This window comes from Salvia splendens, unplaced genomic scaffold (genome assembly GCF_004379255.2).
Source record: "Salvia splendens isolate huo1 unplaced genomic scaffold, SspV2 ctg1166, whole genome shotgun sequence".
Classification (NCBI taxonomy): Eukaryota; Viridiplantae; Streptophyta; class Magnoliopsida; order Lamiales; family Lamiaceae; genus Salvia; species Salvia splendens.
The window spans coordinates 1-18,906 of record NW_024598718.1 but is presented as its reverse complement, the minus strand read 5'-3'; the positions used below and the strand labels follow the sequence as shown (position 1 = coordinate 18,906).

Below are 18,906 nucleotides of genomic sequence, written 5' to 3'. Positions count from 1 at the left end.
TCAGTGGAGAAACATCATTCTCCACAAAAGCATTATTATTCTGATACGGTAATTCTGTGAAGTAATCATCGTCCTTTTCAGATGACAAGACATTTTTCTTCTCAGTAACTTTATGGTTACTCCTGCTAGAAAGAGATCCATTCCCTAACAATCCAGACTTTTTGCTTGTTCTGTCGACTGGTTTATTTTCACGTTTTCCCCTGGACTTCCTTTTTTCTGTAAGATGGATCAGATCCTCGGATAGAGGGGATAGAAGCAGTTCTCCAGAATAAGATGTCATAATCTGCTTGAGCACCAACAAGAAAAATTTTAAGCTTCGTTTACAAAAGAAAAGTCGAACAAAAAGTTCTTGAAATATATAAATAACAATATTACCTGAAGAATACTGGTTGGTGATGCCTCAGGCACACCCAAAAGTTTTACCACATTGCCCTTCACTAGTTGTGGGACTGTCATCCATCGAAGAGGATGGCGAAACTACTAGACCAAGTCCACTGTAGATTTCAGCATTCTTCTGTGCTGACAAATTTTCTGAGCCAACTTTGATTCGGACCTTCAGTGTTCTCTGATCAATCACAGATTTTCTATTTGTTCCCCTTTTTAAGCTCGATTCTTCAGCATGTTTAGATTTTAAGTAGCCATTGCCTTTCAAGGAGCTTCCCACTGATAAAGATTTTCCTGAAGCAGTATGGGGCCTTATTGAAGGAGAAGCACTTGATGAAGCTAAAGAATTCTGCCTTTGATCCTAAATTAGAGAAAAACAATAACTCAAATAAACAGTCTAAACATGATTTCAAGCTGGGCTATACACTCTATATCTGCTTTTCAGAGGCCGCGGGGATAGAAACACATAAGTTGAAATACCTCTGTGTGCGTCTTTCTTGGTGAGTCATAGTTATGAGCCTCGGCTGGACTTTAGTATGCGACCAAGATGGACTCCGCTGATAGGTAGGTAAAAACGAACCATAGCCACCAAATTTTGCCCCTATTAAAGTATTAATAAATACTTTACATTCTAAAACCACATCTACATGACCCTAAAGTTACATAACTGTTTGAAATCTTTCTAACTTACCCAAATTCTCAGCTGAAACACCACCTTCGAAATCTTTCTGGAGGTGACCCAAAAATCTATGGACTTTTTCCTCCTATAAAAGGAACACAGAATGAGAAACATAATATACCAACTAAGGCTTAATTACTCCACAATATAGGTAATATCTTTTAGGTTTATACATAAGCACATACCGAATATATAATTGACCATCAGATATTGGTAACTAGTAGCTCAAGTTCAATAGCATCATTGATCCAACTATTCCATAAACCCAACAAAAAGAGAGAGCTCATAAATGCATCGGTCAACAATAACTACTTCACCAATTCCAAACCACCAACACCTTACAACTAAAGGACAAGATTAAAACAACCATACTACATGATTAAGATTTAGCATAACATAACAAACTGAAGAAGCAATTCATACAGAAAATTAAATTAGGGTATTAATTGAAGATCCTCACAATGTAAGAGAGAGCAATATCAGGGTCAATGGTTGGAATCCTCTCCCTCTTCTTGATAACCAAGAGCCTCCCTTCTTCGAGCTCAGTTTCTTCCATATCTAATCCCAAACCTATCCTCTTTCTACCATCTCTACTGCCCACAGATATCATCACACACAAATTGAAACCAAGGGAAACAAATTACTAACAATAACAATAAAAAAAACTCCCTTAAAAAGTGAACTTTTTTCCTCCACCGTTTACTTTTCAGCCGAAAATCTCGAAGGCACATATACAAAATTGAGAACCCGGAAAAACCTCGAATGATTTCCCTGATCAGACTTAGACTTCGATTTCCTCACCTAACAAAGAACGAGAAGGAAAAAACTTGTTTTGCCCTGCAATATTACCAATCTACACTCGGGGGGAAACGAAATTGAGAGATTTTCAATTTATTGTGAATCTGAGAGCTCGATTGATTCACGTATCGTGGAAATTGGATCGTGTTATGCGATCTCTGAAGCAAAACGTTGAGCAGGGGAAAAAAGTAGAGAGAGAAAACGTTTATAGAGAGAGATGGACTCTGGTTTCAGCAGCCGCGTTTGTTTCTCTAACTATTTTGTTTTGAGTAAAAATAAAATTGGAAAAAATTTAGCTTTTAGAGAAAAACACGAATATTCTAAATTCTCTTATTTCATATTTTTGGAAATTAACTGTTTCTTAATATTAACTGCAGTGAATTTCTGTTACAATCCAATTGCTGTCCCTTATCATAATCCAACGGAAAGCTGTCACGCGTTGTCAGGGCGCGTGTACACGCTCCGGTTAGATTTTCTTACCTATGCGAATGTATGAAGAGATTAGATAAAATTTATTTTTTTCTTCAAGATAAAATTTAAATAGCTTGAAATCATTCAAATATTATGTGTTTAGTATGATTTTTTGCAGGATTCTATTATCCTAATATTATAAAATGGTTTCTAAATTATACTTTTTGGAAACCATTTCGATTAATTATCCTATTATCCTTATTATGAAATTATTTCTAAATTATACTTATATTGTGTCATATTTTAAAGATTAATTATATTTAATGATATGAGTTGTAAAGATGACACGATCTTACAATATTTCCTTTTTAAAAATTACAAATATGGTAAGAGCATCAGCAGTGGAGCGGAATTCCCGGCGGAATTCCCAAAAACACCTCCTGCCACGTTATACGGACTTCTCACTGCTCTGCCACGTCATACGGAATTCTCACAGTACAGTAGCGGAATTCTCTGCGGAATTCCCGACGGAATTCCCACATTAAAAAAAATTCACAAATTCACAAATTAGACAATTTACGGAAATAAATTTTCGACGCGAATACGGAGAAAATACAACCACTTTATTTTAAAAAAAAACATACTTCATTAAAAAAATACATAATTACTAAAAAAAAGTACATTATTATAAAAATAAAAACTGGCTTCTCACTCCTCGGATTCCTCGTCGCCAGTCCTCTCGCCGTCATCGTCCGACATCCCTTCGAACCCCAAATCGCGGCGCATACTGTCGAGGAGGGGCTTAAGCTTCTGCTTGTAATGGGGGCCCGTCGCTTGGCACCATTCAACTATCGCACGTAACAAGGTTTCATGTGCGGCGATGAGGGCGAATGAGGGGTTCTCGGGATCGTTTTGGGGGGGTGCTGCCGATTGAGCCTAGGCGGATCAGCTGGTGCTTCCCCTCGACATCCGCGCCGCAGACTTTTGCCCAACCGGGCGACGGTGGCGGGCCGACGATGTGGGTGTGGGGAACTCTGCCTCGGCCGGGGGGGAGTTCCGCGGAACCAGCACTGCTACTGTACTCTCCGGAGGCGCTGATCTTCGTCAGCTTCGGCCAGCCAAATTCAACACCCGCAGTGAACTTGGGCGAAGACTGCACCACAAGAAACACCGGCCAATACTTGAATTCCCCGAAGCCCTTCTCAGCGTCGGGGAACTGCTGATGAGCCAGCAGCTTCACATCCTCGGCAGACATGCCGCTGGTTGCCGAGTGGAGGTTGTTTGTGTAAATGCCGGCAAATCGGTTGAGTTGCCTCTTCAACCGTTCCCACTGTTTCCGGCATTGCTCCGCGTTGTGCATCTTCTCCCCTTGCGGTTTGAACTGGAGGTAGCTTTGGCTAATGCGCCGCCACATCCGGTCGATGTGCCGGTTCGCCCCGACGTATGGATCCTCCACTACACTGATCCACGCCTTCGGACATCGGCGTACTCCCGCCATTGGGAAAATGGGGCGCCGGTGACTCGCTCGAGGCGGGGGAATCGCTGTCGTGGTGCTCCATTGTTGATTCGAAAGAAAGTTATTTTTAGAGAGAGAGAAACTTGTTAATACAAGTGGTGCAAATGAAATGAAGTTCAACGGGATGTATATATAGGAACCGGAAAAAAAATATTTAATGAAAAAAAACGGAATTCCGCGCGGGTCAACGCAATGGCGAACGTCCGCACGGAATTCCGCGGAATTCCACGGAACGCTGCGGAACTGCGAATTCCTTCGCGGAATTCCGTGTGGACGTCCGCCATTGCTGATGCGAGAGTATAATTTGGTATTGAAACAAATATTTCGACCTTCAAAGTCCATCATGTTTAGTGAAATTTCATGAAATTATGTGGGGAAAACATAAAATATAAAAATTAATTTTTTTATATTTAAATATACTCATATTATAATCGCTTGATAACCCAACCAAACAGTGCATGTTGAAGTCCATATTATTTCAAGTTTGAATTCAATAATTGGGAGTTGGGACTTAATATTATATTTTGGACATTAATCATAATACTTACTAATTTCGTACGAACTACATGTTCTTCACTTAGGGGTGACCACAACTATTTTAGTAGGAACTATATATATAATTATATATTCTGATTCGAGATTAGGATTGACCATATTTATAACTATATGTGTTCATTGGGATGATAGAAATGCGGACATAAATTAATAAATGCATATAATTACCTAAAAACCGGTCTACGATATAATTGGGATGAAAAGCACAAAAATAATGCACCTGTTATCATCCTTGAGAGTGTCCACAATGGTGGCCCTTGAAGGCCACCATTTGTGGCCCGGCCACCATTCGTGGCTCTCATGTGGCTTCCGTAATGGTAAAGTCAACAAAACTATCAAAAATAACAAGGGCCACCAAATGTGGCCCTCTTTAAAAAAAATTAATTTATTTATTTTTTTAATATTATTTTTTAATTTAAGTCTAATAAATTTTATTAGTTTTAAATTTATGATATTTATAAATTTAATTAAAGTAAAATAATGTGGATTGTAAATTAGAAAATTCACAACCTAGAAAAAATGTAACAATAACTTCGTTGTATTATATTGAAATAGGAAAATTATACAACGAAAGTGACATAATTTAAAAACAACAAGTCGGAAACCCAAATCACTCTGCAGCGCCCCTTCTACGGTTCCAGACATCTTCAACCATATCAACCTGCAGTGAATCATGCGATATTTGGCTCCGCATATCGGTGTACCTCTGGATCAAGTATTCATTACTACGTGGTACACCCATCTGTATGGGCTCCATGGCAATACCCGAGCTCGTACTAGCACCTTCTTCGGGTGTCCATCGCTCTGCAGCAAATCCTTCGTCATCTATTATCATATTGTGCAATATGATACATGCAGTCATGATGTCTGCGACATCATTTTCGTGCCATTGTCGAGCCGGGCACCGTATAATGGCCCATCGCGCTTGCAGTACACCAAAAGCTCGCTCAACGTCCTTCCTAGCACCCTCTTGTTTTTTCGCGAAGTAGGTTTGCTTCGGCCCAACGGGTTGTCGAATCGTCTTCACAAACACGGGCCAGCGAGGGTATATCCCATCGGCCAAATAGTACCCCATGTTGTACTGAGTTCCGTTGGCCGTGAATCTCACTTGCGGCCCCTCACCCCGACTCTCGTCATTAAACAAGTGTGACGATCGTAGAACGTTGATGTCGTTGTTCGATCCAGCGACACCAAAATACGCATGCCAGATTCGCAAGCGGTAATCAGCAATGGCTTCCAAAATCATCGTGGGATGTCTGCCTTTGAAGCCAGAAGTGAACTGCCCCTTCCAAGCCACTGGACAGTTCCTCCACTCCCAGTGCATGCAATCGATGCTCCCCAACATCCCCGAAAAATGATGTGCAGTCCCCGTGCATAGCAATCAATCTCTGGCAATCATCGGCCGATGGCTTCCGTAGATACTCCCCTTTGAAGATATCCTTGTTCCCCCTGCAAAACTGCCTCAACGTCTGTAGTCCAGTCGTTTCGCCTATCTGTAGGTATTCATCGAACATGTCAGCGGGCCCGGCATAGGCAAGCTGTCTAATTGCCATCGTACACTTCTGGAAAGTCGACAAGCCGGGTCGGCCGGTGGCATCATATCGCAAGTTGAAGCACCTGAACCGCTGCGCCAAACACGTCGCTATATGGACGAAGAGATTTTTCGACATTCTGAATCGCCGACGGAAAACTTCTGGCTGATAACAGGCGTTGTCGTTGAAGTAGTCCTCCATCAACCTGCGGTCTGCCCCGACATGATCACGATCGAAAAATCGCCGATGATGGAATGGCCGGCCGACTGCCACCGCCGCCTCAGCCGCCGCCTCTTCTGCCTCTTCCGCTTCACGTTGCACCGCCGCAACAAGGTTTTGGAACTCTAGATCTACCGCTTGTTGGAATTGTTCATCGTCGGAATCCATAATTGCAAGGTTAAATTGAAGTTTGAAGGGAAGATTGGAGGAAAATGGGAGTAAAATGGAGTTGGAAAATGGAGTGGAAATGTAGTACATTTATGCACAAAATTTCGAAAATTAAAAAAATAATAATAATAATTTCCGCGGCCCAGCCGCGATTCTCGGCGCTTGCAATGGGAGGGCCGCGGCTCACACGGCTCAGCCGCGTGAAGGCCGCGGCCGCGGCTCAGCCACGCTTCTCGCCTCTCCGCCCCGGCTCTCCGCCTTTGCAATGGGGGGCCGCGCGCCGAGCCGCGGGCCGCGGCTCCCCCATTGTGGACACCCTAAGAAATTTGAAATAATATTGTTCAAGATATATAATGCTGTAAATTATGAAATTAAACAAAATCAGTAAATAAGTATATCGATTTCATAAAATTATTACTATACTGTAATATTTATTTTGTTCAAAATATCTATGACATGGTATTGTATTCATGATTTCTTTTTGAAACATCTTTAATACGGAGTATTTAAGAGGCACTCATGTGAGTGACATCAATGACGTAATTTATTCTAAGGAATGCAAATTCTGTGCATATTTTATCTGCTACACTTCACATATTCTTATGGAAAAGGGGAATAATTCTAAAATCTTTGTCAAAGGATTGCAAACCGTTAATGTAAAACGTCTTCCAAAAAATTGGGTACATGAGATAAGTACTTTTTTGGCATATTATATTTATTCAATTGTACTCAAGATAAATAATGTGCAATTTTACGTTGGTTTTTATATGAAGTACTAATAATCCAATATTTACACTTTCAAATTTTAAGAGCATATGTTTAGATAATTAGAAATAATTATACTATGCACAAATGTGTCCCAAGCGAGGCAGTTAAATAAGGGGTGAATTAATGTTCTTATTAAATAGTGATCAATGATTTGCGTGCGAGGTTGCAAATCTCTATTATTTTGCACTAACACCGCATCAAGGCGCCAGAAATATTTTCTTATTCAATAGTAGTAGTAGTAGTATTAAATTTGAAGTCCTTGCATTTAATCAATTTACACCTACGCATAGAAGAAATACGTTGCCAACATTAAAATATAAGATGCTATCATTCATTTGGTAATGCATTTATAACAACTTCAATCTTAATTATTGTTCTCATTCAAATTAATAGCTAATATATTGGCCATTGGGTGTGCAGAAAACATTAAATGAAAACAACTTACGTTTTATTGTTTTTCCAGTGAAATGCCATATAATTTTATTCTTTTTGTAAGTTACATGATTATTAAATGCCATATAATTTTTATTCTTTTTGCAAGTTACTAGTACATGATTATTAGCTTGATGTATTTAAGGGTGCATACGAAAAGATTTTAATCCTAAATTACTAGGAAATTTTTAATCTAACTCAGTTTTCAGATAAAAAGAAAAAGTTATTAAAATATTATTAGTTATTAAAAAACTTGCTAAAAATTAAAGTGAATTAATTTAATGAAAGGAAACAAATGAAAATATAAGATAATTGTTTGGGAACTAAAGGAGTAGGGAGTAGTATTTTTAGATGTGTCTAGTTTCGTAAAACAACAAATACAATGGTGGCGTTGTTCGTTGTTACTAATGTCAGCTTCACTTGGCTCATCTCCTGAATTACACTTGCGCACGTTGTATATAATATGGCACAAACCTTTAAGAGTTCTCGAACCATACGAGTTGTGCGTTTAGGGTGTCAACATAGCGTACCTCATTGCACTTTGTAGCAATCTTCAGCCAAAATGAAAATAATTTTTTGTTGATTCCAAACTTCCGATCTGTAGCACCGACATACTGAAGTGCTCGGATATGATTAGAGTGTGCTTTTGTGCTAGGTCAAGCTTCGCAAACCCAGAGTATCCGCTAGATCACTTGGTCTAGGAACTCAGGGGATCCTAGAAGTTTCGGTCGTTGGACACACTAACTCCGCGTTCAAAACCCTCAACCCGTTATACTATAAATTAGTACATGGAAGCAGGGATCGATCCGAGGACAGATGCGTATGAAGGCATTTAAGAGACTCTGGAAAAGGAATTGGCTGCTGCCACGTAAATTAGGGTTGAGGAAATTATAACTAGACTAAGGAAATAAAATTGGCTGACATTAGACCTAGGAAAACATCATGCAAACATAGAACATAATCCTTACTTCACTATCTCAAACAAACTACCTCGACCTAGTAAACGACTTCCTAATCTAGCTAATCAGAGATCGAACATGCAGTGGGGACCATTTCCAGAAACGGTAAAGTACGACTGAAAAGCTGCAAATAACAAATTATGAATTTAACCAACTACAAACTGCATCTCGTTACCTGATTTAAACAAGAACATGGAGAAAACAGAGTAATAACTCATATTCAAACAGAACATACAAATTCGGACGTCGGAAACTGACGATTAATCGGAAACCAACAAATCTACTTCTACTAGACGAAGTAAACAGAACACAGAAATGAATCATCAAATTCATGCACAACCAACCAGCTCAGCTTCAGATCCACACGTCGAACGCTTAATCCACTCCGGATCCAAGCAATCTGAACCAAACTACAACAAAAAACAACTCCATGAACTCCGATTCAGCATATTCACTCCGATCAACGACAATCCAACACCGATTTTAACTCCGATTCACCAGATCAAGTGCGAAAAGCATCCATTCAAGTAAACAATCACAAACTCAGAATCAAACATAATCAAAACTCAACAATCGCATCATCATGACAGAAAATAGGAATTTCATAGATAAATCAGTAATATATCAACAAATACGAAAGCCGAGCTTCGAACGGCGAAGACTTGGTTGAAATCCGAACAGAAAACTAAAACGAAAGCAGGTAAATTGTTTCTTCGCCCTACGCAAGGACGGTGGTACACAAACGCCAACTGAAAATGAACCCGAACCCCTCTCAAATACTGAAACCCCAAGTGTGTGCAGAAGTGTGTGTAAAATGGGCTCAGAGCCAAAAGTCTTTTCTTATATGTTGCATGCTCTTTCTTTTATAGATGTGGAGGCGGTCTTCTAGAAGCCTTTTCTTGAAATCTTTGTTCTACCCTCCGGCTAGCGATATCCTCCGCCTAGACAGTTTTTCCTTCATTATGCTCACTTCTCACCAAATCCTTCGCCAGACGATTTTCTACCTTCATTCCAGGGTCTGGCGATTACTTCTACACATCTGGCTTAAAAGATGTGTTAGACCCCGTAAATTGTTGAATTTAACCCCCATAACCGATGCATGAAATTAGCCTTATCACATACTCTTCGTAGATGCGAATGGTTTCACCCAGGGAGTACGCTGCTCGGACATCGGCCATGGACTTTTCCATTTCACTGAAGATGTTGATGGCATCGACAAAGACAAACCGAGACAAGGAGAACCTAGTTTTGCTGTGATTGTGTGCATGCATGCGCAGCCAAATGGCTAGGGCCACCCGGCTTCTTCCTCCCTCAGCAAGTCTGCAACTAAGGGCAGCTCGCGAGCAGCAGTCGTGGATGGTCTTAAGCAACCAACCTGAATTGGGTGTATTCTTTACATAAAATTGTTGAATGACGTATAAAATTTCAAACTGCGAACTGCAAGGCTATTTAAAATCATTTAAAATTAAAACAACCAAACTTTAAACTGAATACCATAAAATCAATTTCAGTCACTAAATCTCGACAGAAACATTGCCGCCATAGACATCAAGCAGTTGAGGAATGCGATCTTGATTCTCAACAATATACCTCTTGACGAACTTCTCCTCAGACATCATCAACAAATATATGAAACTGGTTGATTTCTTCAACAACTCCTTCCTCTCCAACATCCTACTCACAACCAACCGCGGCCTCATCCTCTTCTCCACGCTGTAACCCAGAAGCACCGGGCATCGCGCAACCTCGCCCGCCTCGAATCCAGCTTCACCAACAAGAAACTCCATGCTTCCCTTGATCTTCTTCTCCGACAAACTCATGCAAAGCGGATGCTTCAGAAACGCACCCATAACCTCAGATTCAGACCAGCCACACCTCCTGTAAACACCCATCTTCCGCTGCAGAGTCGACTCAGACATATTCGCAAACACCTGGAGTGCAAGAACGAATACCACTTTCGACGCATCGAATCCCATCTCCGCAGCGCGATCGACGAGCGCGGCGAAGGCTTCTCCGCCGAGCATCAGCAGCGACGGCTGGTTGTTGAGCAGCAACGCCACCGAAGACTCCGGTGCTCCTCGGTCCCTCAAGACCGCGATGTTGCGAGACATCGCGCCACAGCAGCCGTGGACGAATGCCCTGGGTGATCTGGCGAACACATTGACGACCTTTTTATCGGATCGGAGGAGTTTTTTCAAGTAGTTGTAAGTAGGGATGAGGGATTTTTCGAGACTGCGCTGTAGAATCATGGGATAGACTGATAGCTTCTCGCGGAGACGGCGGCGGGAACGCCGATGGAGCGGAGGAATTGGAGTTTGGGGAAAAGGGTTTCGTCGGGGCGAGATTGGAGGACGAGGGGCCATTTGGTTACGAGTTTGGAGATTTGGGCGTTTGTGAATCCGAATTGGGAGAGGAGATCCAGCACTGCATCGGGGTTGTGTCGCGATTTGATGCGCAGTTTATTAGAGACGAAGACGGCGTCGTTTAAGGATAGCCCACATGAGTTGGTGAGGTAGGAAATAGTGAATGTTGGGTCGCTGCGGCCGTCTGCCGGTGATTTGCCGGAGGTTGGTAGGGCAAAGATACCGTCTTTTCTGGGCGCGCTCAGTGCTCTCCTACAGAAAATTGCAGCAAACATAAGTTTGGTAGCATTAATTTTATCAAAAGAATGCTATATATAAAAAGGGAAATTTTAGTGAAATTATATCCAATGATAAACGAAAAATCATACAGTACTCCATAATTATCAATATTATACGATGTGGTCTATTCATAAAAATTTGCCTGTCTTTTAACAACCTTCGACATTGCAATTTCACTTATCAAGAGCCTTACATTTCTGTGCTTTTCATCCATCATAAAAAAGCAAAAAGGTTGAGGTTGGATTGAAGTTGTTGTTGATGTATTCTTCTATTGTTACACTGAAAAAATAGAAATATCATTACACTTCAGACTAATCTAATCAGCCATTTCCTCATCATCAAGCAATCCACAGCTGCTTGCACTCGACTTTCAAAATTGAACTCATTCAGGTGGGCTGATCGTGCCTCGATAGATATCCAACAGCTCCGGAAATTTTCCTCGTGATCAATGATACATTGCTTCAAGAAATTCGCCTCCAGCATATGAAACAAGCTGGTGATGCTCCTTGATTCATTCATCAACCCTCTTGCTTTGAGAATCCTCACAACAATCCACCTCGGCCTCGATCTCATTCTTCTGTCGCAGCTGTAATCAAGAACCGAGGGGCATTGTGCAATTTCACTAGGCTTTAATTTCAACTCATTCACGAGAAAATCCATGTTGGCTCTGATCTTTTTCTGGGACAGTTTCATACAAAGGGGATGCCTCAAAAATGCAGCATTCAGGTCAGATTAGGACCACCCGCACCTTCTGTAAACCTCCATTTTATGCTTCAGAGTCGACTCAGACATTCTACCGAACACTTGGAGGGCGCGGACGACCACAACTTTCGACACCGGAAATCCCAATTCAGCAGCACGATCAACACAAGCGCCGACATTATCCTTCCTCAGTATCATCATGGATGGCTTGTTCGCCATCAACGAAGCGATTGAAGATTCAGGCACCCGTCTCTCTCTCAAAATCGCGATGTTAGAAGGCACCCTTTCCGGCCAGCCGTGTGTGAACGCCATCGGACTGCTGAGAAACACAGCGACGACGTTTTTATCGGATTGAACGATGCCTTTCAGGTAATTATACCATGGTGTGAAGTAGTTTCCGAAGCTGCGCCACAGTAAAAAGGGATACTCGGAGAGCTTCTGCGTCAGCGCGGCGGGCGGAACGCCGATTGAGCGGAAGAATTCGAGCTTGGGCGATAGGGTTTTGTCGGCGCAGGATTGAATTTGGTGACGAGCTTAGAGATTTGAGCATCTGTGAAACCGTAGGTTTTGAGTGATTGCAAAACTGCATCGGACGTGTGCCGCGATTTGATGCGCAATTTGTTGGAGACGGAGAAGGCGTCATTCAAGGAGAGTCCACATGAATTTGTGAGATAACTGATGGTGAATGTAGCGTCGCCGTTGCAGAAATCAGGAGGTAATTTTCGAGAGGAGAAATGCGCGAGAAATTGTGGGGCGACGGAATTGGCCGGAACCCTAATCAGTCTGCGATGAATAATTGCATACATTCTGTTTGTAAATAATTTATGGTCATTTTGTTTCTAAATAAAATAGCAGAAAATGAACAAATTAGACTGCAAAGGCAATGATCGATGGATAAGTGAGTCTTGTACTATCATTTTTATTAAGTTAAACTCCAACATCTATTTTGGTACGTCACACCTCTTCTATGCAATCTATACAAACAAGATATTATGGGAGACAACAGAAAGAGCTGCATCTTATTACAACAAAGACCTCAGACTTATTGTTGTCGCTCCACATATTTAGTCCAGCAGAGAAATCAGCACACTTGGGTCGTGCACTGGAGGACTGCACGTAAAATTCTGGCAGACGAGCGCGACCACCTTATCGGCAGCAGAGTTGCTCTTGGCCATACCAGCAATCTTCTCATTATTTTCCTCCCAGAAACCTATTTCCTCTGCATCTCTAGTGTCTATATGAATCACCTGTAACAGCACCATTTTAATCTCATGGATCTTCATCCAATCTTACGCACGCGGAAATATTGAAACAAAACTAATCAAACCGTTATTTGCTACTTTTACCGTTTTATTGGGATTATATGATGAGTGAGCAGCAGCTAACATTTTGTCGAATTCTTCAGAAGCTTTGTCTCCGACTACAACCACTTGCTTTCCCGAAGGGGCACCGAGCAGATCTGCACCGCAACACATGAGAGGCATGGCCATTGCTGTTTCTCTCAACCTCTTTTCAAACACGGCCTGCAAGATATATGAATATATGCATACATAGAGAGAGAATTAGAGAAGCAAGAGACAGAGAGATGGTTGTAGAGAAAAGCAAAAGCTCATACCAACAGAACTTGTGCATTTCGCCTGTAACGATCAGAAGCTGGAGCTACCAGAGACGCCAGTCTCACTAAATTGATTACTGCAACGGAGTTCCCCGATGGTTCTGCACCATCATGGTCCTCTTTGACTCGGAGGAGGACTGAGGGATCCTCCCCAGGAGTATTAAAATATCCACCGCCCTCCTCGTCAAGAAACAGCTTGTCCTAGAAAAATGACAGGGTTCGCATGAGATCGGAGACAACCGGTTAGCTTGCAAGTACCACACCACTTTACCTGCGTTTGCTGAAGTTCAATAGCCCAAGCTAGCCAATTTGTTGAACCCCCGAATTCGTATATATCTATCAGAGCAGATATCAGAAAGGCATAATCGTCTAAAAATCCAGGTGCCTTGGACGGACCATTTCGAAAACTATGTTGCAGTCTTCTCGTCTTCTCGTCATAAAGATTCCTCCGGATAAAAGCTGCTGCCTTCTCTGCAACTTCCATATACACCCTCGGCTGTGCTCACCATGAAAAATCAGGGAAATATAAAAATCAACTCAGGAGATTCATAACACAAAGCATGGTTGAAATTTGCAGTCCCCCTTACATTAGTTCCAACAATGGGAAAGTGGTATTGTGTTCCTTCCGGTTCGTACTTTAGGATTTTTGATGCTCTAGCAAATGCAGAAATTGCCAATCCGTTCCACGACACGATGACCTGAGAAATCCAAGACAATGACACCGTCATTGTAAGATGCTTATGGTTTATTTGAGTAAAAGATGTACAACCTTATTGTCCAAAGATGGCTTTGGGCGTTTCGACCGGACGTCATAAAGCTTATTTCTACATGTACCCAAGATCTTTAGGTACTCCTCCAGCGGCTTGCCAGATTTTGACGCCATTGCAGAAGTACTGTTTCGCTCTATAAGCACGTTCTTGCCCTTGAACTCATCGTGAGGGTCACTCATTCTTGATAGATCGCAATTGCCAGATGATTTAATGTAGTAGTGCTCTTTAAAGAGGGGGGCATGCTCTCCAAGTATGTCGTCAATCTGTTCAGAAAAACAAAAGAAACAAAAATGAACAAGCTTATATGAAACAAATGAATAGCGGAGAATTCGTACCTCTTGGCTGGTCCAGACATAGAAGGCACCTTCCTTCTTCCTCGAGGCACCTTCAAATTCGGCACTATCTGCATCCTCAGCAGAAAATATCTCCCCACTGGGGCCAATCATCTCTCTTCGCAAGTAATCAAGAATGTCCCTCGACGTGCTTGAATAGAACACATCTTTCGTTAGTGAGAAAACATCTAGGTACGCGTTAACAAGTTGCCCTTGATCGTAGAGCATCTTCTCAAAATGAGGTACTGCAACGAGACAAAAGACACTCATCAAATAACCAGAAACCCATCGGCGTCAAATTAGAATTATATGTATTTCGTGAACAAACTGACCGTGCCAGCATTCATCAACACTGTATCTGTGAAAACCACCTCCAACGTGATCGTGGATACCACCCCTTGCCATACTCTGCAGGGTAAGTGCCACCATACTCAGATCATGCTTTGCTTCACCCTGCATTTGGTTATCCTTTAACTTCTTTTTATGATAGAGCATTAGCTGGATTTCAACAGGTCTTGGGAATTTCGGAGCAGAGCCAAATCCACCAAACTTGGAATCATAACTATCTGCAAGCTGTGTGACAGAATATGGAAAATTAGTTACAAGTCCAACTCTTACCAATAACTGATGAAGAATACAAAGTAGAAGCTACATTAGAGTCCAATTCTTTGTTGGCCAATAGCCCAATAATAAAAGAATCCACTAACGTAGCGGAAAAACAAAGATATTGCTTTACTTTCTTGGTGAACGAAAGAAAGAAATAAGTTCAGGAAGACACCATACTAAGATAAAAAAATAGAGATGAAAAAAGTTTGCATTCAATTTCTCAAACAATCAAAAGAAGTTTAAGCTCAAAATAATAGTTATGGCCTTCAAAAATTCTACCTGTTCAGCACATTTCTGGACTGCCCTCTCTGGAAGCCCGTCGGGAAGCTTTTCTGATTTCGCAACTGCAGCTAATGCTTCTGAGAGCTGTTCCATTGCAAATACCCCACTTTTGACCAAGATTTCCTTCTTAGTGTCCCATGCCTCTTTAACCTTCCTATTAGATGGAGTAATATATTTCCTTAGGCTAAAGAATCATTTGAAAAGAAAAGGGTTTTTGAGGACAAAGAATAGATACTTCAAGTCATTAAAATATATAAACAAAAATGGGCACCAGGTAAATTTCGATGAGACAAGTCTACAACAGCCTAGAACTAATTGCATCATAAATATGTTACCTAAGTATACTTTTGAAGCCGGGCCTTCCAAACTTATCGTCTGGGGGGAAATACGTGCCACCCATTAAAGGCTTTAGGTCGGGTGAAAGGAAGACGCTTAACGGCCAACCACCACCACCATACAATGCTTGTACATACGTCATATATACCTGATGTTCCACACGCAGAAACCCTCATTTTCATATGAATTCTCTCTCTCTCACACACACACACACACTAGTGAAGTCCATGACAAAGTGATCCGAATGGAAGAAATCATCAAGAAACTAAGCAATAGAAATTATACCTTATCAACATCTGGTCTTTCTTCACGATCCACCTGACAAACATACATCTCTAGTCAATAAAAAAATTCACACAGATGAGGAGTCTCATAACTGCTAAGAAGTTGAGAAACACACCTTGATACTGACAAACCAATCATTAAGCAATTTCGCCACCTCTTCATCCTCAAATGATTCAACTTCCATTACATGGCACCTAAATTTTTAAAGATCGCTACATAGCCTTACAGATAGTTGTTGCACTTGAGCTGCTAAAAATCAAGAATTGATCCAAAAATACATACCAATGGCAAGTGCTGTAACCAACTTCAAATGCAAGCCAACAACAAAGTAAAACAAGCAACATGTTATTCTAATGATTCCCACAAATCCAAATAATGTACAAGAAAACCATAACTAGGCTGCAAATTAGGCCATACTTGACAAGAAGACAGGGATGTCTCTTTTCCGAGCTTCGGCAAACGCCTCCTCACCCCATGGATACCAATCAACCTATTTACCAAATAAATTTCTACGAATCAACCTTAAATCATAACACTTGTAAAAAAATCATTAATTTTGCAAAATTCTGAGGAGAAATTACAGGATTATGGGCATGTTGAAGAAGGTAAGGACTGTGCTCCTCTGCAAGCCGATTAGTGTGTTTTGGGGGATTCGACGACGCCGTTTGAGGGGACCCGCCGTCCGCCATGGCTGGAGCTCTAGAGAAGTTTATGGGCCGGCAAGAAACTACAGATAACGGCCAAGAAAATGGAAAAGATTGCGAATAATTGAGTTTTTGGGCCGAATTATAGGTGGGTTTGTAATGAAAAACGAAGCGGCTAGGATAGAGAAGTCTCTTGAGCATATTAATGAAGAATCGAAAATGGAGAGAATTTAAAACGTGCAGAAAGAAAATTGGGGCATAGAGTGGTGATGAAGCTGAAGCTGCTACATGGAGTTGCACTAGTTAGTTAGTATTTCGGAGTTACTAGTATCATCAAAAATTAAAATTGCTAGTTTTCCTTTTCTATATTTTTCTGTGATATGTTTATTTTCTTTTCTTCTTTTTATGATATGTGTATTTGCAATTGGGAACAAATTTGTAGCGGACGACAGGTGGTATTTTCTTTCTTTTTTGTTCAAATCCAAAAATTGCATTTTTTTATGAAATCCCAACAGTTATTCTAACCGTTTTTTAGTATTTTTTTTAATTCTAATTTTCATTTATAAAAATACCCAACTTCATTCTGTCAATCACACCTAAACTCCTAAAGTATTCTTCTATAACTTTCCTTCAACTTCTTTCTATATTTATTTTTTCTCTCGAATATTAATTGTTTACATGGAACGATGGTAATTTTTCTTCAATATGACTCGCGATGCAATGATTGGACAGAGAAAGACATGGTCAGCTCCTCGACGTCATGCAAGCCCCACATCAATATACATACACCCACGAACTTCCAAACTCACGCAGATTCAATAAGACCAACAGTTTAACATGATCTGATTTAGAACCTAGGCACACTTCGGTTCTCTCGATGGATATGGATTCATTTTCAATTATACACTAGAATTTTTTGCATGTAATCTATAACAAAAATATTTGAGTTGTTAAGTTGATGCAGAATATTTGCCAATCACTTATTCAGGTGCAAATTTTCGATCAAGCACTTAACCAACCATAACATTTTTTTAAAAAAGATGGTGTAATTAACAAAACTACAAATATATGGATCTGTATTGCAAGAGAATCGTGGCTATAAGGGCAAATGCTCATGTGAAGATACACTCCAACTGGTATGTGCTTAGAAGTACCTCCACAACTGCACCTTAAAGCACGTCGAGGTTGAGATCTGAAGCATCACGCCGATCATGTAGCCATGGCACTTGCGGACAAGGCAAGTTCCTCGAGTAATTCCTTCTGCTCCATCGTAGCACAAGACTGCATATAAAACCATTAGCATGGAGGAACCTCTGCTCATTAAGATCAGCCATAATTTTCTCAAAGCACACAAGTTATGGCAAGGAGTAAAAATAGTGGATTCAACGAGTTGGATCAGAGAATACAAGAAACAAGAGAAAGCATGCGCAAATCACACACCTGAACAGCTGTCTCAATGTCCCCATCGAGAAAAGAAGTGAGCTCAAAGTTCATTTTTAGTCTGTGATCCGTAACTCTATTGTCCTGCGATTCAAGGAGTACAATGAATTAACTTAGCACCCAACAACCTTTAAAGACGTATCCACCACTTCAGAAGATTTGAGCATTGCTGGAAACTAATCTTGCCAGATAAATTCACATCAATAGAGCATTAAGTAAGAGGAGAGTCATTTCAGTTTCTCGGTTTTGTTTATAGATGCCTAACGTTTACTAAGAAACTGAGCTACTCAAACCTAAGTTAGAAAAATGCTGGGAATACCTTATAGTTGTATGTTCTAATCTTTTCTGATCGAGCACCAGTACCCACCTGCCATATTTTCAACGTTAGTCTTATTAGGGGTTATAGGTAGAGAAATGAGTACATACCTATTGCAGTTATAATGATGCATGACAGGAATGTTAGCCTTGTCGGCATGCATGCATACAGGACAAACCTAATATAGATTACTTAAGCAATTATACACGAGGGTGGAGATGCTATTAGATTGTATCCCAGCTCGCTTTACCCACTGAAGACCTCTATAAAGCAAATAATAACAGGATATAAAAGCTCGCAGGGATGACTTGCAGAAAATTGCCAACTTTTTTTTTAATGATTAGGAATTCTCTTGTACAAATCGCATAATGCTGTTGGACCTGCTGAAGCATTTTACCAGTAAAGGCCACACTATTGAGTGAAGAATCATCATAAAGGAAAAAGAGACTTTTCTGCTTTTTCTCAAAGGGGGTATCGGGAAGTAATATTCAACAAAATTTACTCCAGTGTCTTTC

At 40.8% G+C, this 18,906-nt stretch overlaps 2 protein-coding genes, 2 long non-coding RNA genes and 2 pseudogenes across 4 annotated transcripts; all 6 read right to left on the bottom strand.

The window, feature by feature from the left end:
* Window positions 1-8: 8 nt before the first annotated feature.
* LOC121788859 lies at window positions 9-1,556 on the bottom strand. Its single transcript, XR_006047944.1, has 5 exons — window positions 1,524-1,556; window positions 1,076-1,148; window positions 865-985; window positions 376-745; window positions 9-283 (listed from the first exon to the last, which is right to left on the bottom strand). It is a non-coding gene; the product is annotated as an uncharacterized LOC121788859 (long non-coding RNA).
* A 4,010-nt stretch (window positions 1,557-5,566) lies between these two features.
* LOC121788863 lies at window positions 5,567-6,262 on the bottom strand. The gene is made up of 2 exons (XM_042187455.1): window positions 5,894-6,262; window positions 5,567-5,836 (listed from the first exon to the last, which is right to left on the bottom strand). Exons 1-2 carry the CDS (start codon window positions 6,260-6,262, stop codon window positions 5,567-5,569), a joined length of 639 nt encoding a protein of 212 aa, XP_042043389.1.
* Window positions 6,263-9,005: 2,743 nt separating this feature from the next.
* LOC121788858 lies at window positions 9,006-11,111 on the bottom strand (annotated as a pseudogene).
* A 258-nt stretch (window positions 11,112-11,369) lies between these two features.
* Window positions 11,370-12,571, bottom strand: LOC121788861 (annotated as a pseudogene).
* Window positions 12,572-12,649: 78 nt separating this feature from the next.
* LOC121788862 (spermatogenesis-associated protein 20-like) lies at window positions 12,650-16,950 on the bottom strand. The gene is made up of 15 exons (XM_042187454.1): window positions 16,573-16,950; window positions 16,409-16,481; window positions 16,274-16,295; window positions 16,107-16,185; window positions 15,992-16,024; window positions 15,706-15,854; window positions 15,368-15,524; window positions 14,815-15,055; window positions 14,486-14,727; window positions 14,150-14,413; window positions 13,968-14,078; window positions 13,652-13,876; window positions 13,381-13,581; window positions 13,112-13,288; window positions 12,650-13,012 (listed from the first exon to the last, which is right to left on the bottom strand). The coding sequence occupies exons 1-15, from the start codon at window positions 16,834-16,836 to the stop codon at window positions 12,830-12,832; spliced, it is 2,421 nt and encodes an 806-aa protein (XP_042043388.1). The 5' UTR covers window positions 16,837-16,950; the 3' UTR covers window positions 12,650-12,829.
* Window positions 16,951-17,645: 695 nt separating this feature from the next.
* On the bottom strand, window positions 17,646-18,477 carry LOC121788860. The gene is made up of 3 exons (XR_006047945.1): window positions 18,395-18,477; window positions 18,076-18,159; window positions 17,646-17,916 (listed from the first exon to the last, which is right to left on the bottom strand). It is a non-coding gene; the product is annotated as an uncharacterized LOC121788860 (long non-coding RNA).
* Window positions 18,478-18,906: the final 429 nt, after the last annotated feature.

Bases quoted from the DNA above. Each gene is read 5' to 3' on its own strand.
- LOC121788863 (XM_042187455.1), bottom strand. From the start codon at position 6,262: ATGGATTCCGACGATGAACAATTCCAACAAGCGGTAGATCTAGAGTTC. The intron at 5,837-5,893 runs GCAATTAGACAG...GAATACCTACAG, and splicing joins CTTTCCAGAAGTGTACGATG to ATAGGCGAAACGACTGGACT.
- LOC121788862 (XM_042187454.1), bottom strand. From the start codon at position 16,836: ATGCTCAAGAGACTTCTCTATCCTAGCCGCTTCGTTTTTCATTACAAA. The intron at 16,482-16,572 runs GTAATTTCTCCT...TTTGGTAAATAG, and splicing joins TTCAACATGCCCATAATCCT to GTTGATTGGTATCCATGGGG. The intron at 13,013-13,111 runs GTAAAAGTAGCA...GTGCTGTTACAG, and splicing joins CATATAATCCCAATAAAACG to GTGATTCATATAGACACTAG.